General features: G+C 46.8%; 2 protein-coding genes and 2 pseudogenes across 2 annotated transcripts in view; 1 reads left to right on the top strand and 3 right to left on the bottom strand.

Moving 5' to 3' along the window:
- Positions 1-18,912, top strand: part of LOC116833757 (uncharacterized) — a 660,803-nt gene that overhangs the window by 533,064 nt on the left and 108,827 nt on the right. The window contains exons 4-5 of the mRNA XM_075069363.1: positions 13,641-13,723; positions 16,191-16,317. Of these exons, the coding sequence (XP_074925464.1) occupies positions 13,641-13,723; positions 16,191-16,317 (210 nt within the window). The remainder of the gene's footprint in view (positions 1-13,640; positions 13,724-16,190; positions 16,318-18,912) is intronic.
- LOC116820769 (uncharacterized) overlaps positions 1-18,912 on the bottom strand; it is a 292,353-nt gene that overhangs the window by 108,766 nt on the left and 164,675 nt on the right.
- Positions 1-18,912, bottom strand: part of LOC116820768 (uncharacterized) — an 81,367-nt pseudogene that overhangs the window by 35,157 nt on the left and 27,298 nt on the right.
- On the bottom strand, positions 5,629-5,850 carry LOC142046164 (U4 spliceosomal RNA; annotated as a pseudogene).

Here is an 18,912-nt window from a genome sequence, read left to right on the forward strand (position 1 = left end):
GTCTACCCTGCTGCAGTACCCTCACTGAAATTCCCCTCTGTTGATTTTGTTTCCATTTACAAGGGGGACATGGATCCTGTTCTGTAACTCAGCCATTGCCAGTACGATACCAAGGGAGATTAATCAAAGCCACTGCAACAGGCTGACACAGGGGATTCCAAAACTGAGGTCAGGCTCAGTGAATCTAAGGCAGATGCTAAAAGAGAGACACAACAGCAAATTTTAATAGCGCAACCCTAAGAATGTCACTTGCGGTGAGGTATTATACATGCTTCAGTGATAATGGTTGTTCCCCCCTTCAGTTTCAGAGTTGGGTGAGGTGCCTTTGTCTAAGCTGACTACCTCCAATGCTGGCTTTCCTCTCAGCCCTTGAGTTTTACAGCATGAGCTCTGTGATGGGGGGCAGTGCAGGAGTGGAGGAGACTCCACAACCATGGCAGAGGGAGACCACACCATGCCAGGCAGTGTCACAGGTGTTTGAGGGCGACATCTCAATTTCTTACTGGCATCTGAGTTAATCAGAGGCAGGTGAGCCTAGTTAGGCTGAAAGCCTTAAAATGGAACTGAGCTCTTCTCAGAAAAGATCAAGCAAGTGTCTAGTGACCAGAAGAGAGGTCCTGTTTGTACTTATGCTTCCATTTGGGTATTTTTTGTCCTGTACTTATAGACTACAGCATGAAAACAGCACAACCAGGGTTTCTTCTGCTTTGTGCTACCGTGGTTGCCCCAGAGAAAAACACTATAAATAAATTTGAAGCCCCAGTTTGGTTTAATTATATTGCTTTACCTTGGCTCCCTGTGCACTTTCAACTATAAGTTCTTAGAAGTGTGTTGTATTTTAGGTTATTATTAATCATTTGTATTACAGTAGCAACTAGAAGGCCTGACTGAGCTCAGGGCTCCATTGTGCTGGAAACTGTAGATACATATAACAAGAGTCAGTCTCTGCCTCAGAGAGCTTGCAAAGTAAATACCTAGATAGACAAAGCATGGGAGGGTAAACAGCAGTACAGGGAAGTAAAGAGGCCCAGCCAACCTCACACAGATTAGTGGCAGAGCCAAGACTTGAACTTCGGTCTCCCACCCCCTAGTCTAATGGTCCCGCCATTGGACTATACCACTTCAACTTTAAATACCTTATTGGCCAACCCCTTGCCTCTGAAAGCATTACCTAAAATATAAGAGAAATCATGGAATTAGCAAGATGTTTGCCGCTGTGCACTGCCAGAGCCTCGTCCCATCTCATTCCCCATCTGCACACTGTACAATTAGATTATATGGCCTATCTTAGGTACTTACATGGGTCCCATCACTGTAGCCTCTCAATGCCTCATGCTCTTCAATGTATTTATCCTCACAACCCCCCAGTGAGGCAGGGAGGTGGTATTATCCCCATTGTACAGATGGGGAACTGAGGCACAGAGGAACTAAGTGACTTCCCCCAGGTCACACAGTGAGTCTATAACAGAGCAGGGAACTGAACCCTGACCTCCCAAGAAAACATGACCTATCAGGAAAGGCTGAAAGAATATGGTATGTTTAGCTTTCAGAAGAGAAGACTGAGAGAGCCTTTGACAACAGCCTTCAAATAGGTATAGTGTTGTTATAAGGGGCTGATGATTAATTCTTCTCCATGTTCACTAAGGGTAGGACAACAAATAATCAGCTTAACTCGCAGCAAGGGAGATTTAGGTTAGATCTTAGGAAAAACTATCCAGCTATAAGGATGGTTAAGCACTGGAACAGGCTTCCAAGGGAGGCTGTGGAATTTCCTTCGCTGGAGGTTTTTAAGACCAGGTTAGAGATACACCAGTCTGGGAATGTCTAGGGATACTTGGTTCTGTCTCAGCACAGGAGGCTTGAGTAGATGACCTCTCAAGATCCCTTCCAGGCCTACAATGAAATAATTCTCTTTTGTGCTGTGTCGTGTTCTATGCTGAACTGTTTTGCATGGTGCCTTTTGGAACTACAATGCATAGTGTTGCATAGCTTTATGGTGCGTTTTGCCTCAGCTTGTTTGGTGTCTGTGCTGCATTGGTTTGAGTTGAACTCTTTTGCATTGTGTACTTTTGTCCTAGGATGTCATAGTTTGCATCGTGTTGCTTTCTTTTCCTTTTGTATTGTCATTTTATGCTGTGGAGTGTAGGCTGTGGGTTTTTTTCCCCTGAATTGCCTGACATTATGTTGTGGTGGGTTTTATTCTGAATGTTGTGTATTTATATGTATATATTGCATAGCATCCTAGAAAAGTAGGGCTAGATAAGACCTCAAGATGTCATCAAGTCCAGCTCTCTCTGCGGAGGCAGGACCAAGTATATGTAGATTATCTCTGACAGAGCTTTGTCCTACCTGTCCTTAAAAACTTCCAGGGAAAGGGACTCCACAGCCACCTTTATAAGACTATTCCAGAGCTGAACTACCTTAGCTCTGGTGACACCCACACAGATTTTAGTGGTGAACAGCTCTGGAGAGAGAGGAGACCCCAGTGAGTGGGCAGCTGGGTAAAGAGACTAAAGTTGGGAGGAGAAACATTGACATGTCCAAGGTCACCCAGGCTGTCTGTGACTGAGCTAGAAATAGGTTCTAGTGCCACCATACTGCTGTTCCTGAAGGTCTCTGCCACACTGATGTTTTAGGCACTTGTGCAAACCCTTAGTATAGACAGAGTTTACACTAGTGCACTGTGATTGGTACTGGTGCACCATGTCCCCCAGTTTGAAGGTTTAAGGTGGTGGGGGAAGTGACCTCACAGAGGCTTGGGGCTGGCTGAACAGTGCAGTTGGCAAGGGAGGGGCAGCAGTGAGTGCTGGAGGTATGAGCCAGGAGCACAGCCCCACAGGACTGGACACTGATTTCTCCTGACCCTGGGGACACACTCCCAGCGAGGTGGTTTGTCCACGGATGCACAGGCTGTCTTCGCAGGGCAGCTCTTTTGCAGTCTCTGCACACCTCTTCCTGCAGCCTAATACAGTGTGTTCTGGGGACCTTTCCAAGCTGCGGGTGATGGGGCTCTGGAGTTAACAAGGTCTGTTTCTGGCTCTGTCACGAACCTGTTTAGTGACCTTGGGGAAGTCACAGCCCCTCTCTCTGTAACATTGTCTTCAGTGACTTAAGAGCATGAGCACCAGCCTCAGGCAGATTTGTAAGAAGCAGGGCACAAACCCCAAATTGGGTGTGAGGTCTGTATGGAGATTCCACCAACCAAGAATCCAGTGTAAACGCTTCAGGAACTGTAACAGCATTAACGTGGAATCACAGGCCAGGTCTACACTGCGACTTTAAACCGGTTTAATGGCCGATATACCGATTTAACGCTGTATCCGTTCACACGACGTCGTCATTAATATCGAGTTAACCGCCTCCTTAAATCGATTTCGGAACTCCTCCCAAACGAGAGGAGTAGCGCTAAATTTGATAGTGATAACTCGGATTAGGGTTCGTGTGGACGGAAATCGACTTCCTGCTTGTCCAGCGTGGAGCTCTGATCAGGCACGGCTGGCGATGCAGTCTCAAATCAAAAAGAGCTCCAGCATGGACCGTACGGGAGATACTAGGTCTGATCGCTGTATGGGGAGACAAATCTGTTGTATCCAGCTCCGTTACAGAACACGAAATGCCAAAGCGTTTGAATAAAAAACTGCAGGATACACAGCGCTGCGTGACAAGCGTAACGGGAAGCCAGAGACTCAAATGGACGCTCATGAAGGGAGGGAGGGGGTACTGAGGACTCCAGCTATCCCACAGTCCACAGCAGTCTCTGAAAATTATTTGCATTCTTGGCTGAGCTCCCAATGTCTGTAGGTTCAAACACAGTGTCTGGCGTGGTTCAGGGAACAGCTCCTCAGTTTCTTCCCCCCCCCCACCACGTGAAAAAAAAGGGAAAGAAATCATTCCTTGACTACTTTCTATGTCACCCTATGTGTACTGAATGCTGCTGGTAGACGGGACGCTACAGCACTGTGAAGAGCAGTATCCGCTCCTCTCCATCTCCTCCTCTCTGGTGGTAGACGGTGCTGCAGACCTGCCCACCATCCAGGAGAAAGCCTAAAATGCCTCATAATTGCTCAGGGCAACAATTATTCCTGGTTAGCAGTAGATAGGACAGAACGGCTAATAACCAGCTTAATCATTGAAACTTGGGGCTGAAAATTTTTGCAAGGCAAATTTGGGATTGACTTGCTTGGCAATGAGTCAATTCCTCCCTTATGGTTTCTAAAAATAGAGTCCATCCTGCCTGGACTGTCATAGCCCTGGGAGGCTGCCTCAAGTGTGCCTCCCCCCCGACATCATTTTATCTCACTAACAAGTCTCTGTTTCTTATTCTGTATTCCTTACAACTTCATGACACAAACGGGGGAGGGGCACTGACACGGTAGCCCAGGAAGGTTGAGGGAGGAGGAAAGCAACGGGTGCGCTTCTTGCAGGGGCAACCCCTGTGAATACTGACACGGAGCAGCTGTGCTCTCTGATACACTGGATCTCTGTTACACTTGCCTATTATTCTAGGCAGGACAGTGCACCACTGACCGCTCTGGTCCGCAATCCGAACTCGGATGCGGAGTGCCGGTAAACAGGAAATCCCCGAGAGCTTTACAGTGACATTTCCTGCTTTCACGTGTCCAGCTCTGATCACACGGGTGGCGATGCAGTTCAAATGCAAAAGTAGCTCCTGCATTGAACCTTACGGGAGATACTAGATGTCTGATCGCTGTATGGTGAGACAAATCTGTTTTTATCAGAGCTCCGTTAAAGAACAGGAAATGCCAAAGCGTTTGAAAAATAAACTACAGGATACACAGCGGTGCGTGACAACCGTAACGGGAAGCCAGAGACTCAAACGGATGGCTCATGGAGGGAGGGGGGGTAATGAGGACTAGCTACCAGTCTCCACAGCGGTCTCTGAAAACTATTTGCATTTTTGGCTGCGCGCCCAATGTCTGCAGCGTAATACACGGTGTCTTGCGTGGTTCACGGAACAGCTCGTCAGTTTTTCCCCCCCCCCCAGCACGTGAAAAAAAAAGTAAAATAAATAATTCCTTGAGTACTGTAAATGTCACCCTCTGTGTACTGAATGCTGCTGGCAGACGCGATGCTGCTGCGGTGAAGAGCAGTATCCGCTCCTCTGCCCCTCCCCAGGGTAGACGGTCGCCCAGTGAGTGCTCCTGGCTGAGTCTGGCCGGGGGCTCCGGGGTGAAAATGGGAATGACTCCCTTTTTCTGACAGTGGATGGTACAGAACGCCTGGTAACTGTCTTCATCTTATCACCTGGGGGCTGAGCTTCATCAGACCCCTTCCTCTCTTGTGTAAAGAAAAGATTCTGAACTGCAGGACTGTCATAGCCCATGGTGGCTGCCTCCCCCTCATTTGTATCTCAGTAACTACTCTGTGATTCTTATTCATGCATTCTTCATAACATCATGCCAACAATGGGGGGGGGGCACTGCTGTGGTAGCCCAGGTAGGTGGGAAGCAACGGTTGCGTTACTTGCAGCGGCTCCCTCTGTGAATACTGACGCGGAGCAGCTGTGCTGTGATACACTGATTTTAATACACTGTATCCTATTCTTGTCTGGACTGACTCTATTTTTATTAACCGTAAAGGGCAGGATTGACTCAGTCCCAAGTGAGTCAATCCCCATTTTGCTTTCAAAAATTTTCACAGGGTTATTATCCGTTCTGTCCCATTTACTGATGAGTGTAACAAAAAGAGATGAGAGGTAACAGTTTCTGCTGTCTACAGTAGTACTGTACCATCTACCACCAGGAAGGGGGAGAGGAGCGGATTTTCAAGTAGCAATAATCACACCTCAGATTAACTTCATTGGTTATGATACTGCCACTGTGCAAAGCTCTAATGCTCTTCAGTGCTGCAGATTCGCCTCTATCATCAGCATTCAGTACAAAGAGGGTGACATTGTAAGTACTCAAGGATTGCTTTATTTAACTTTCATTTCTCGTGCTGGGGTGGGGGAAGAGAAACTGAATGAGCTGTTCCGTGAACCATAAAAGACACCGTGTTGTAAGCTACAGACACTGGGCGCTAAGCCAAGAATGCAAATAGTTTTAAGAGACTGCTGAGGACTGTGGGATAGCGGGAGTCCTCAGCACCCCCGTTCCGTCCTCCATGATCCCCCCGCCCCTGATGCTAATGTTAATGGTCGCGGGGGGTTCTGGGTAAATGTCGTCAGTCATTCCTTGCTCCGGGAAAACATCAGCAGACAGTCCTTTCGCACATTTTTCTCCTGGATTGCCCTTGCAGAAACAATAGCACGGCAGCCCTAGAGACCGTCCGCTTTTTTGTTTTTCCCGTCACCATTTGTGTACTAGATGCCGTGGAGACAGAGGCGACACTCGAGCGCTACACACCAGCATTCAATTGCTTTTGCAATGATAGCAGAGATGGTTACCAGTCGTTCTGTACCGTCTACTGCAGAGAAAACTGGCAATGACATGACGGTTATCTCTCCTTCTCTGAACTGTCCGCTGCTATCATGAGTGCCCCTGGCTAAAATCAGCCGGGGGGCGCAACGCAAAAGCAAACTTGGGATTGACTCACTGGCCACTGAGTCAATCCCTCCCTTATGGCTTCTAAAAATAGAGTCAGTCCTGTCCTACAAGAAGAGTCAAAGCAGCAGAGAATCCTGTGGCACCTTATAGACTAAACAGATGTCTGTTAGTCTATAAGGTGCCACAGGATTCTCTGCTGCTTTTACAGATCCAGACTAAACACGGCTACTCCTCTGAAGAAGAGTCAAGTATTAGAAGAGCGCAGCTACTCCGTGGCTGTATTAACAGGGGGTTCCCCTGGCAAGAACCGCACCATTGCTTCACTTCTCTCCCAACCCTCCGCAGCTACCGTGGCAGGGCCCCCCCCCCCATTTCTGTCATGCAGTCGTGAGGAATACAAGAATAAGAAACATAGACTTATTCGTGACATAAACCGGGGGGGGGGGGGCACTTGGAGGCAGGCAGTCGGGCTATGACAGTCCAGGCAGGACGTACTCAATTTTTAGAAACCAGAAGGGAGCGATTGACTCTGCCCCAAGTGAGCCACTCCCAATTTGGGTTTCAGAACCATTGTCACAGGGGCACTCATGATAGCATCGGACACTAAACTGTGATGCACTGGCCAGGTAAACAGGAAAAAGCCTGAATCCCCGCGAACTTTTGAATTCCATTTCCTGATTGTCCACCGTGAGGGTCAGCACACACACAGGTGACCACACAGAGCTCATATGCACTCGTAACAATGCAGTCTCCTGATAATCGAAGAAGAGCGCCAGCTTGGACCACACAGGAGGTTCTGGATCTGATCGCTATCTGGGGTGAGGACTCAGTGCTCACAGCACTGCGTTCCAAAAGACGAAATGAAAAAGTTTTTTGAAAGAATTTCAAAGTCTATGGCTGAAAAGGGCACAGCAGGACTCCCTTCAGTGCCGAGTGAAAGTGAAGGAGCTTAGACAGGGCTACCAGAAAGCCAGAGAAGCAAACGGAAGGTCAGGCTCTGAGCGAAAACATGCCGCTTCTATGCTGAACTACATGCAATTTTGGGGTTCAGCGCTACCAGTGCCCCACCCCTGTCCGTGGATTCAGACTTTGGGATTGAAATATCAAGTGTTTCTGAGGATGTAGCCGAGGGGAAGATGGAGACGAAGATGAGGATGAAGATGACCGTGGTGATAGCACACAGCAGTCCGTAAACCCCAACAGCCAGGATCTTTTTGAGACCCAAGAATTACAGTCCCTGCGCTCCCAAGCGACAAGCCCAGACAGTGAAGCCATGGAAGCGACCTCCGGTAAGTGTCCCTTCATTCTGTATCAAACACGGATTAAAACAGATGGTTTTTTTTAGATCGCATTGACACCAGGGCTTTTGCTGCAGTCGCAGCCATTACTGTTACAGGAAAATTTCGTTAACATGTCTGGGGATGGAGCGAAAATCCTCCAAATTAATCTCCATGAATCGATCGTGGAGGAACTCAAAACCCTTATGCTATATGAGAACATTTCTGGCCAAGACAGCCTTCCGTCCCCCATAGTAGGTAACTTTTCAACGCCATGCATTTTGCAAGACATTTGGTACTGCAGGCATTGAAGGCATTGCACTGAAGGCATTGCATAAACAAACGATCTGCCTCCTGCGGTGGTATTGTCAGGAGAGAGATATCATCCATTGTTACCTTGTAGAAATCAGGAATGTAAATAGGGGGCAGACATGGCGATTTTGCTACTGGCCAGAGCGGGGGATGGGAGGAGGGATAGCGACGAGTTTTTCAGCGTCTGGCAAGCAGGATTCTTCCCTGCTACCAGCAACGCGCTGCGGGGGGTATGAAGTAGGGTGATCACTAGCAGCGATCGTATATGATAGGAGCCATGCGCTGTTGGTGGATGTGAAAGAGGGGGGTTTGGGCTTTGCAGGTTCCTCTTAACAGGAGCAAGGCATCATATAGATCACTGTGTATATGAACGGCGGAGAAGTCAAAACTTTTAAAGCCTTACTTACCATCGCCGCGTGGATGTACGGTTGGCCGTACCTGCGTCTGTGTGTGTGCCACACCAGTCACACAGACACTGAATATTTAAACGATACAAAATGCGACCTTGTATAGAGATCACATGTGCTCTGTAAGGTGGATAGTGTTCTATGTGAAAGAGTACTATCATTGCTCTGTAAAAGGTATCTTTCCACATACTTATCACCCTGGTTTGCCTTCCCCATGCAGCTGCACATTTCTCTGAAGTCCCTATGCCATCACGAGGGCGTGCTGTGATACGGCGGAGGAAGAAGAAGACGCGAGATGAAATGTTCACAGAAATTATTGAAGTAACACGCAATGAGAGGGATAAACAGAATGATTGGAAGGATGTGGTAGCAAAGTACAGGAAAGATGCCAGTGAACGATCTGAGAGGGCTAGGCAGGAAGACCAGCGTTGGAGAGATGCAACGCTGGATCTGCTGCGTGCTCAAACTGATATCCTCCAACGCATGGTGGATCTTCAGGAAGAGCAGCACAGTAGCAGAGTGCCGCTGCAGCCCCTGTATAACCTCCCTGCAAGCCCACGTCCCAAATCTCCCTCACCCAGACGTGTAAGAACGCGTGGGGAAGGCTTTCTGCACCCGCCTACTCCTCCACCCCCTGAGAGTTCAAGAAAAGGCTGTAATTACGCTACAATGTGCTTAATGGCCTTCCCTTCCCCCTCCTTCCAAAGCACAGCAGCCAGGGATACCTTCCTAATTCTCTGCCTTTTTTTATAGTTCCTTTGTAAAAAGAATACATCGAAAGGGGGAGGGTGGGTTGCTTACAGGGAAAAGTAGTAAGGAAAAACATGATTTTTAACAGATGCATAATTACTTTTAATGAATAATAAATGATTTCTAAACGACACTGAATTTATTTCCTTCGCCAACCTGTAATGAAAAGGGGGAGGGTGGGTTGCTTACACTGAATAAGTCCATCAAGTGCGGAGGGTTCATCAAGGGGAAGCAAACAGAGTCACACCGTACCCTGGGCCGTGCTGAAACTCGTTTTCAAGGCTTCTCTGATGCGCAGCGCCTCCAGGTGTGCTCTTCTAATCGCCCTGGTCTCTGGCTGCTCGTACTCAGCGGCCAGGTGATTTGCCTCAGCCTCCACCCAGCCATAAATGTCTCCCCTTAGTCTCACAAAGATTGTGGAGCACACAGCAAGCAGCAATAGCAAGCGGGACATTGGTTTGGCTGAGGTCTGAGCGAGTAAGTAATTGATCGCCAGCGACCCTTTAAACGGCCAAATGCACATTCTACCACCATCCGGCACTTGCTCAGCCTGTAGTTGAACAGCTCCTGACCACTGTCCAGGCTGCCAGTGTATGGCTTCATGAGCCATGGCATCAAGGGTAGGCTGGGTCCCCCAGGATAACTATAGGCATTTGAACATTCCCAACGGTTATTTTTCTGGTCTGGGAAGTAATTCCCTTGCTGCAGCCGTTTAAACAGACTAGTGCTCCTGAAGACGCGAGCGTCATGAACCCTTCCTGGCCATCCCACGTGGATGTGGGTGAAACGTCCCTTGTGGTCCACCAGTGCTTGCAGCACCATTGAAAAGTACCCCTTGCGGTTCACGTACTGGGTGCCCTGGTGTTCTGGGGCCAAGATAGGGATATGGGTTCCATCTATGCCCCACCACAGTTCGGAAAACCCATTGCAGCAAAGCCATCCACTATCACCTGCACGTTTCCCAGAGTCACAACCTTTCGTAGCAGCAGCTTAACGATTGCTTTTGCTACTTGCATCACTGCAGCCCCCACAGTAGATTTGCCCACTCCAAATTGATTCCCCGACTGACCGGTAGCTGTCTGGCGTTGCAAGCTTCCAGAGGGCTATTGCCACTCGCGCTTCTCCACTGTGAGGGCTGCTCTCATGTTTGTATTACGGCGTTTCAGGGCAGGGGAAAGCATGTCACAAAGTTCTAAGAAAGTGCTCTTACGCATGCGAAAGTTTCGCAGCCACTGCGAATCGTCCCACACCGTTAAAACAATGCGGTCCCACCAGTCTGTGCTTGTTTCCCGTGCCCAAATTCGGCGTTCAATGGGTAGAAGATGCCCCGTTAATAGCAGTAGCTCCAAAACGCTGGGGCCAGCGGTTATGGAGAATTCTGCCTCCATCTCGTCATCGCTGTCCTCGCCGCTCAGCAATAGCTGCCTCCTCCTCTCCTCCTGCCTTTGCAGTTCATTGTTCAGTATAGTCAGCACGAGAGTACGCGAGGTGTTGACAACGGTCAGGATACCGTTTGTGATCTCAGGGTCCATGATTGCTGTGCTATGGCGTTTGCTCAATGCACTCCGCGAAAAAGGCGCCAAAGGGTTGTCTGCTGCCTTCACAAAGGGAGGGGTGAGGCTGTACCCAGCACCACCCGGGGCAATGTTTTCTGCCCCATCAGGCACTGTGCTCTCAACACGGAAGTGGGAACTATGGGATAGCTGAGGAACAGCTACCCACAGTGCACCGCTCCTGAAATCGATGTAGCCTTGGACCATGGACATAAGCAATCGATTTTTTGATCGCACTGTGGACGCGCAAAACCGATTTTATAACATCGGTTTTGTAATATCGGTTTAAACTACTTCGAAATAATCGTGCAGTGTAGACGTACCCACAGACAGTCCCTTTGGGTAATCCCATATATCTCACCAGGCAGGTGAGCTCACCTTTGTGACAGATGGTCCCTTACACTCCCAACATGCTATAAAAACTCCACTGCCCATGTGGGTCACAATAACTGGTTTTCTGCATATAAAAGCCAGGGCTGGCGTTAGGAGGCAGCAAGCAGGGCAACTGCCTGTGGCCCCCACAAAGCTACATTGATTAGGCTTTGCCTTCAGCCCAGGCGGTGGGGCTCTGGGCCCTGGACTTCAGCCCCATGCGCTGGGACTGTCTGCCCTGGGCCTCAGCGAGTCTAATGCCGGTCTTGCTTGGCAGGCCCCTGAAAGCTGCTCACAGCCCCCCAGAGGGCCCCAGACCCCTGGTTGAGAACCACTGCCTTACCCCACGAATCACAGCAAGGTTCAGATTACTGCCAGACCCAAAGGACCAGTCACTTCCTTAGGTCAATTGAATCTTAGATCTTCCAGCAAAGACAACACTTGTAGCCAGTCCTGTCATGACCTGTATTAAGATTTATTTGAAAGGAAATGAGAGTTATTTACAAAGTTAAAGCAGGTAACCCTATAGATGCAGATGAGTTGCAGTCTTAGATTTCAAAGGTAATAGAAGCTTCTGTAATAAGCAAGCTCTGCATATTCTTTAGGACTAACCCAGGCTAAGCAGCTGGGAATCTCTTGATTATGCCTAGAAACTTTGCCCCCCGAGTCCAAGCAGCATACAGAGAATCAGTTCCTTTGGTATGGGGTTTTTCATCCCTTTCCTGCCATGTGCTCTGAGCTGCAAACTCAGCTAATGGGAGGTCAAGAGCACAACAACAGTCTTGTGTCTTCTTTAACGTCCCATAATAGTCTATCTGGTGTTGATGGACCTTTCCTGTCAGGTAGGGTGTAATGCATTCTGTTGCCAATCAGATCTTCCCATAGGTAAAGTCTCTCTCCTGTCTGGTGATTTATAGAGCCACAGAGGCTCACAATGCAACTAGTCAGATGTTAATCCAGGCAGCAACTCCCAAGCATTCAATAAAGTCTAAACACATTCTTATGTTCACAGTCTCTATGAGGAATATCTACTCATTTGGACTCTGGGGAGACACAGAAAGAAACAAGATGTGCTGAGGCAAGAAGGCCCAGTCTCAGAGCCTCCGGGGTCATGCTTCCCAAAAGGTAAAACTAGGCCCAGCTGATGAAAGGGGCACTCCCGGGAGAGACTGTATAAAGGCTGGAGCATCAAATAACTTAGTTAACCTGAGACAGCTGCCTTGGGGACAATAACAGGGAGAATCCCCAGAGTGACTCCTTTGATTCAGCTCGTCTCTGGCCTTTGGTTCATAGAATCACAGAACTGGAAGGGACCTCAAGAGGTAGCTAGTCCAGTCCCCTGCCCTCAAGGCAGGACTCAGTATTATCTAGACCAGGAGTGGCCAAACTGAGCCTGAGAAGGAGCCAGAATTTACCAAAGTACATTGCCAAAGAATCACAGTAATACATCAGCAGCCCCCCATGAGCTCCCACCCATGGGAAGCCAGAGTAATCAGCACCTCCTCGCACCTCCCGATCAGCTGTTCACGCTATGTAAGACACTTGGTGGCGCGGGGGGATGGAGCGAGGGCACTGCAGGCTCAGGAAAGGGGAAGGGACCTCGAGAGGTCATCTAGGCCAGTCCCCTGCACTCAAGGCAGGACTCAGTATTATCTAGACAATCCCTGACAGGTGTTTGTCCAGCCTGCTCTTAAATATCCCCAGTGATGGAGATTCCACACCCTCCCTAGACAATTTATTCCAGTGCTTAACCACTCTGACAGTTAGGGAGTTTTTTTCCTAATCTCCATCCTAAACCGCCCTTGCTGTCATTTAAATCCATTGTTCTTGTCCTATTCTCAGAGGTTAAGAAGAACAATTTTTCTCTGGCATCCTTGTAACAACCTTTTATGTACTTGAAAACTGTGATTCGTGTCCCCTCTGAGTCTTCTCCAGACTAAACAAACCCAGTTTTTTTTGTAATAGTGTACACTCTTGACTCATATTTAGCTTGTGATCCACTGTGACTCTTAGATCTCTTTCTGCAGTACTGCTTCCTAGGCCGTCATTTCCTGTCTTGTATGTGTGCAACTGATTGTTCCTTCCTAAGTGGAGTACTTTGGATTTGTGCTTATTGAATTTCTTCCTATTTACTTCAGACCATTTCTCCAGTTTGTCCAGATCATTTTGAATTTTAATTCTATCCTCCAGAGCACTTGCAACCCATCCCAGCTTGGTATCGTCCACAAACTTGATAAGTGTAAGAGAGAGACTCTGCTACTGGAAGGGTTTCATCATGTCTCAGAGGGTTACACCCTGGTGGGAGGGGGCTACGCCTGTACTGGAATAAGGTCACTCTGTGCTTCACAGAGTGGCAGAACCTAGAATGTCCATTAGCAGGGGAAAATCCTGAGGGGAATCAACATGTGGAATGGACAAAAACCCCATCTGAATTCTCTGACATTGCCCTTCTCGCCCTGGCAGGCAACAGATTAACGTCCAAATTTTGCTCCAGATCATCCCATCCTCCCAAGGGGAAGGAAATGGCTGCAATGGAGCTGGCTCAGGTAAGGGATTATCAGAGAGCTGGTGGTGGGTTCTGCTTGGAGGGAAGGGAGAAGTAAATGTATAGGAGGGTGGGAGCTGCTAGAGGTAGTCGGAGGTAGGAACTATCTGTGGTGCAGAATGGGGGGGAAAGGATGTAACAAACCTGCTGAGACTTGTATACTCTCAGATGTGATGGGTTGTCACCCCGAGGTACCGTCTGGGGGGTTCTGGGAACCACTGTGTCCTCTAACCCTGAAGCTGGGCTGGCCCCTCTCACACGGCTTTGCTGGAGATTCAGCCAGCCTCTCTAGTCCCTTTTCTTACCAACATGACAGCAGCTGGCACCATGCATCCAACTAAACTACCTGAGTGCTTTACCTAAGCAGCTCAAGGACAGATAGACAACAACAACCAATTTCCCAGCATAAGTGATAGCAAACAGATCAAAGCAGATTACTTAACAAATAACCAAAAACTCAAACTAAGCCTAACATACTATCTGGATAGAATTTGAATTAGCAATTTCTCACCCTGACTGATGATACAAGCAGTCTACCAAGTTTCCATACATAAGCTAGAAATCTCTTTACCCTGGAACCAACACTTTCCCCCCAGTTCAGTCTTTGTTCCTGAGATGTTTCCAGGAGTTTTCTTGTGTGCAGAATGAGGCCAAGAGATGATGTCACACCCCACCTTATGTAGCTTTTCCATATGGCAGGAACCATTTGTTCCCAACTCAGTTCCCAGTCCAGGTTATGGAAAAATACAGGTACCAAAATGGAGTTTAGTGTCATGTGGTCTGGTCACATGCCCTAGCATGAACTGCTGAATCATAGTAGCTATGACTCCTAGGCTGGCTGAAACATTCACAGGAAGGCTAAGCTCTTCCACGGTCCATTGTCTTTGTTGATGAGCCAGGAACACTATCTGGCTTCTTTGTTGTACCTGAAAGGCTGGTTGTGGGTGTTACCCAGAGTAAGCACATTTGAATACAGATACATAGTCAGTATCCATAACTTCAGATACAAACATGATACATGCACACAAATAGGACAGTCATATTCAGCAAATCATAACTTTTCCAATGAGACTGAACATGACGTGTCTTACACAAAATGCATCATAATTATGACCTAATCATATTCAGCATAGTGGTATGATTATAATATGGGCTGTAGTGTGAGATAGGGCCTAATTTCAAGGCACAGGTATTGGGAATGGAACTTCCCCTCTTTGTGGAACAGGAAATAACCCTCTAGCCAGGACTGGGAATACTTCCCAGACTCCCAGTGCTGAAACCTGAACCTACTGACACTTCATTAGTTACCACCACCCCCAATCTTTGTGGCAACTGCAAACTTTATCAGTGATGATTTTATATTCTCTTCCAGGTCATTGATAAGAATGTTAAATAGCACAGGGCCAAGAACAAATCCTTGTGGAAACCCCCTAGAAAGAAATCTACTCAAGCATTGTTCCCCATTTACAATCATAGTTTTTAATCTATTTAATGTATGCTGTGTTTATTTTGTATCTTTCTAGTTTTCTAGTCAAAATGTTGTGTTGAGCCAAGTAATGTACCTAAACTTCTGTAAGGCATATGACATCAATACTATTAGTTGCAACCAAACTTTTTATCTCATCCAATAAGGATATCCAGTTAGTTTGATTGGATCTGTTGTCTCGGAACCTTTGTTAATTGGTACTAATTATATTACCCTTCTTTAATTCTTTATTAATTAAATCCATATTTGCTGCTCCATTATCTTGCCCAGTATTGGACTAACACTCTTGTAATTAGCTGGGTCATCTCTTTTACACGTTTTAAATATTGGCACAGCATTAGCTTTATTCCAGTCTTCTGGAATTTCCCCATTGTTCCAAGTCCTAATTAAAATTAATATTAACAGTCCTCCACACTCCTCCACCAGCTCTTTCAGAGCTCTTGGATACAGGTTATCTGGACATGCGTCTTTAAACATGTCTAACTGTAATAGCTGCGGTTTAACATCCTCGGGAGTTATTGTTGGGATGGAAAGACTGTCGTCGTCAACATCTTATATGATTACATCATCTCTTTTCTCCAAACCCAGGAGAGAAATATTTATTGAACACTTTTACATTTTCTGCAATTCTGACTTATATTCTTTAATATTGACTTCCTCTTCCATTTATTTTATTTGGAGAGTGTTGGGATTCCTACTAGGGAGCCACCATCAGGGTGCAGAGACAGCTTCATCTCCTATATCTAGCCCTGGCTAGTAGGTATGCGATAAATGTGAAGACCCTGCCTCTGTCTGTCAGCTAGGAGAGTCAAAGATTTTCTCTTTCTACCCTCTGATGCCTCCTGGTTGCTTTAAGCAAGGCGGGGTGGGACTCTGCTAACGTGCCTCCCAGAGCTTCCATTTACCTGGTGCTGCTGTTCCGTGAATAGTGGGGTTGTGAGTGGGGCAGCAGGTACTGAGTGTTGGACTCTCTCTCTTTCAGGGGCCGGTGACTTTCGAGGAGGTGGCTGTGTATTTCACCAGGGAAGAGGGGGCTCTGCTGGACCCCACTCAGAGAGCCCTCTACAGGGATGTCATGCAGGAGAACTATGAGACGGTGGTCTTGCTGGGTAAGGAGTCCTGTCCCTTGGGTTATTACAAGCTCTAAAGAACCTGAGTAGTAATAACTATACCTTTATTGGTCATCCAAGTTTTGACAAGTTTCCTTGCCCTGCTTTTTTTGCCTTATATCTCACGCACTAATATAATTTTTGGACATGTGAAATTTTGGTGCCATCAGTCATTTTAAAATTGCATTTAATGTATCCTTATTAGCTACATTAATAACTGTAGCTTTCATGCCGTTTCCTGATTTTAAGGGGAAAATATGCCGCCTGTAGAATTCTAAATTAAGTAAATAGGTGTATGACTCATGCATGGATTGTGTGACAATTAGATGAGCTTCTCTTGATAAGAGAGCGTATAATGCAGGGGTAGGCAACCTATGGCACAGGTGCCGAAGGCAGCACGCGAGCTGATTTTCAGTGGCACTCATGCTGCGTGGGTCCTTTCCACCGGTCCAGAGGGCTCTGCATTTTATTTAATTTTAAATTAAGCTTCTTAAACATTTTAAAAATCTTATTAACTTTACATACAACAATAGTTTAGTTATATATTGTAGACTTATAGAAAGAGACCTTCTAAGAACATTTAAATGTATTACTGGCACGTGAAACCTTAAATTAGAGAATGAATGAAGACTCGGCACACCACTTCTGAAAGATTGCCAACCCCTGGTATAATGTTTCCATTCAGGACCCCACTGGTGAAGGGAGTACAGAGATGTGGGACGGGGGGAGTAGATAATTCTGGGGTGCCCAAATATGGGGAGGGTATGTGCAGGGTTAGAGCTTAGAAGCAGCAGGGAGAGATGAGGTAGTGAGAGATAGTTACACTAATAAAATGATACCAGCAGGGTCTTATAAGAGGGATAAGGCAAATACAGAAGGATAGTACTAACAGCTGTTAAAAGCATTCACTCACACAACCATTCACACAGGTTCTGCAATGATCAGTTATAGTTACCAGGCTTCAGTTGCTAGTGCTAAGTCACTGGCCAAGTGCCCTGGACACGAGGTTGGAGCCGAGCCATTGTCAGATGCGCATCCAATGCTCCTGGAGGGTGGTTGCAGAACCAGACTCAAAGATCACAGTCGCCTGGTTCCATTCTTATAGGTCTTTGGTTCAATGTAAGTCTATGGGACATGCTCTGTCATGATTGAGATAGCCATCAATCAGCTTGACTGGCGGATGGTACATTCATGACGGGCAAGTGTTACGCATATGTTATCTTTTATTTCTTTTTGATGTGCCCTGGCCAGATTCCGCCTTGCCCTCCGGGGGTCATCCGGTTTCCAGCGTTATCTTCAATCAGCAGATAGGTGTGAATTTTTCTTGAGTTTGGCTGGTACTATTTTCTGATCGATCATTTACTTGTCACAGGCACTCAGTTCCACTCACCCAGCATGCTCACATTTCAGTGTTCTTGCATTCCAGTGTAACACGTTTGATTTACATGTTATTCTGTTTTCTCTCCCCCTTTACATTGCTAAAGAACATGACTACAAGGTTTACACAGGCACAATCAAAATTCCAAGGGATGAAAGGGTTAGTGGTAAAACAACACTTGTTTCCCAAGTCCTTATCATTCCCTGGTACAGACTTTCTCTTGTTTTTCTAGGCCTCAGATAATTAGTGTTTCTGTCCTTGGGTTAGTTACAGAAATTGCTATAACAATTCACAACAAGGCTAAAAAGGCAGACACACATCCAATCATTTAACTACTCCTTTCTATTCACACTTTCTAGACATCTAACATTAGTTTATAATGTAATACATATCTGTCCCAACAAGATGAAGAGGGAACACAAGAAGTTCTCAAGGTGCCGGGAGGTGGTGCTAGCTGAGAGTAATGGGAAGAAGTGGAGAGGAGCGTGAAGGAAGGACACCAAGGAAGTGGCTCAGTCTCAGATGTTGAAGCTACATGGCCTATCCTTGTGGAAGAGTGGGACCTCTTGGGGGTCTAATGCACTCAAGTGGCATCTCCCAAGGACTGTTTAAAAGCCAGGGCATTGCACAGATATTACGCATCCATGACAGTGTGCCAGAGGTTGAGCCTTCTGGGGAAAAGCTATAAAACAAGAAATGAGTCTAAATGTTTATTTACCATCATCCCCTCATCAGTCCTCGTGGGAACCCCTGATCCGTTCCATAATGTATTAAAACCTTCATCTAAGGCTTACCTCTTGGTTATCAGCTCATGTTCATTTGTTAGAGGGTTTTCCCTTCACCCTTCCACTTTCCTGGTTCTTGTCACGCAGACAGCAAGCAGCAGAAGGCCAGAAGTCTGAAGCACAGATAATGCAATGTTTATTGAGGTTATTTCCAGGCAAGCATATTCCACTACCCTAATTAACTTACACCTAGAAAAATTAATTATACAGCAGACAGAAACAAATAGAGAACCAGATTGATTAACAATGTAAAAGTGGTGGCCATAAAGATAAAACAATACAGAAATGAGGGTTTCAGAACCACAACCACTGACAAGTGATTTCTTGCCAGACAGGCTGCTATCAAACTAAGTTTTCTTTAACCGTCTTAAGATCTGTTTCATTATCTGGTGGTGATGGGCGCTATCAGGACAGGATCGACTTCCTAACAGC

Source organism: Chelonoidis abingdonii, chromosome 1, assembly GCF_003597395.2.
Source record: "Chelonoidis abingdonii isolate Lonesome George chromosome 1, CheloAbing_2.0, whole genome shotgun sequence".
Classification (NCBI taxonomy): Eukaryota; Metazoa; Chordata; order Testudines; family Testudinidae; genus Chelonoidis; species Chelonoidis abingdonii.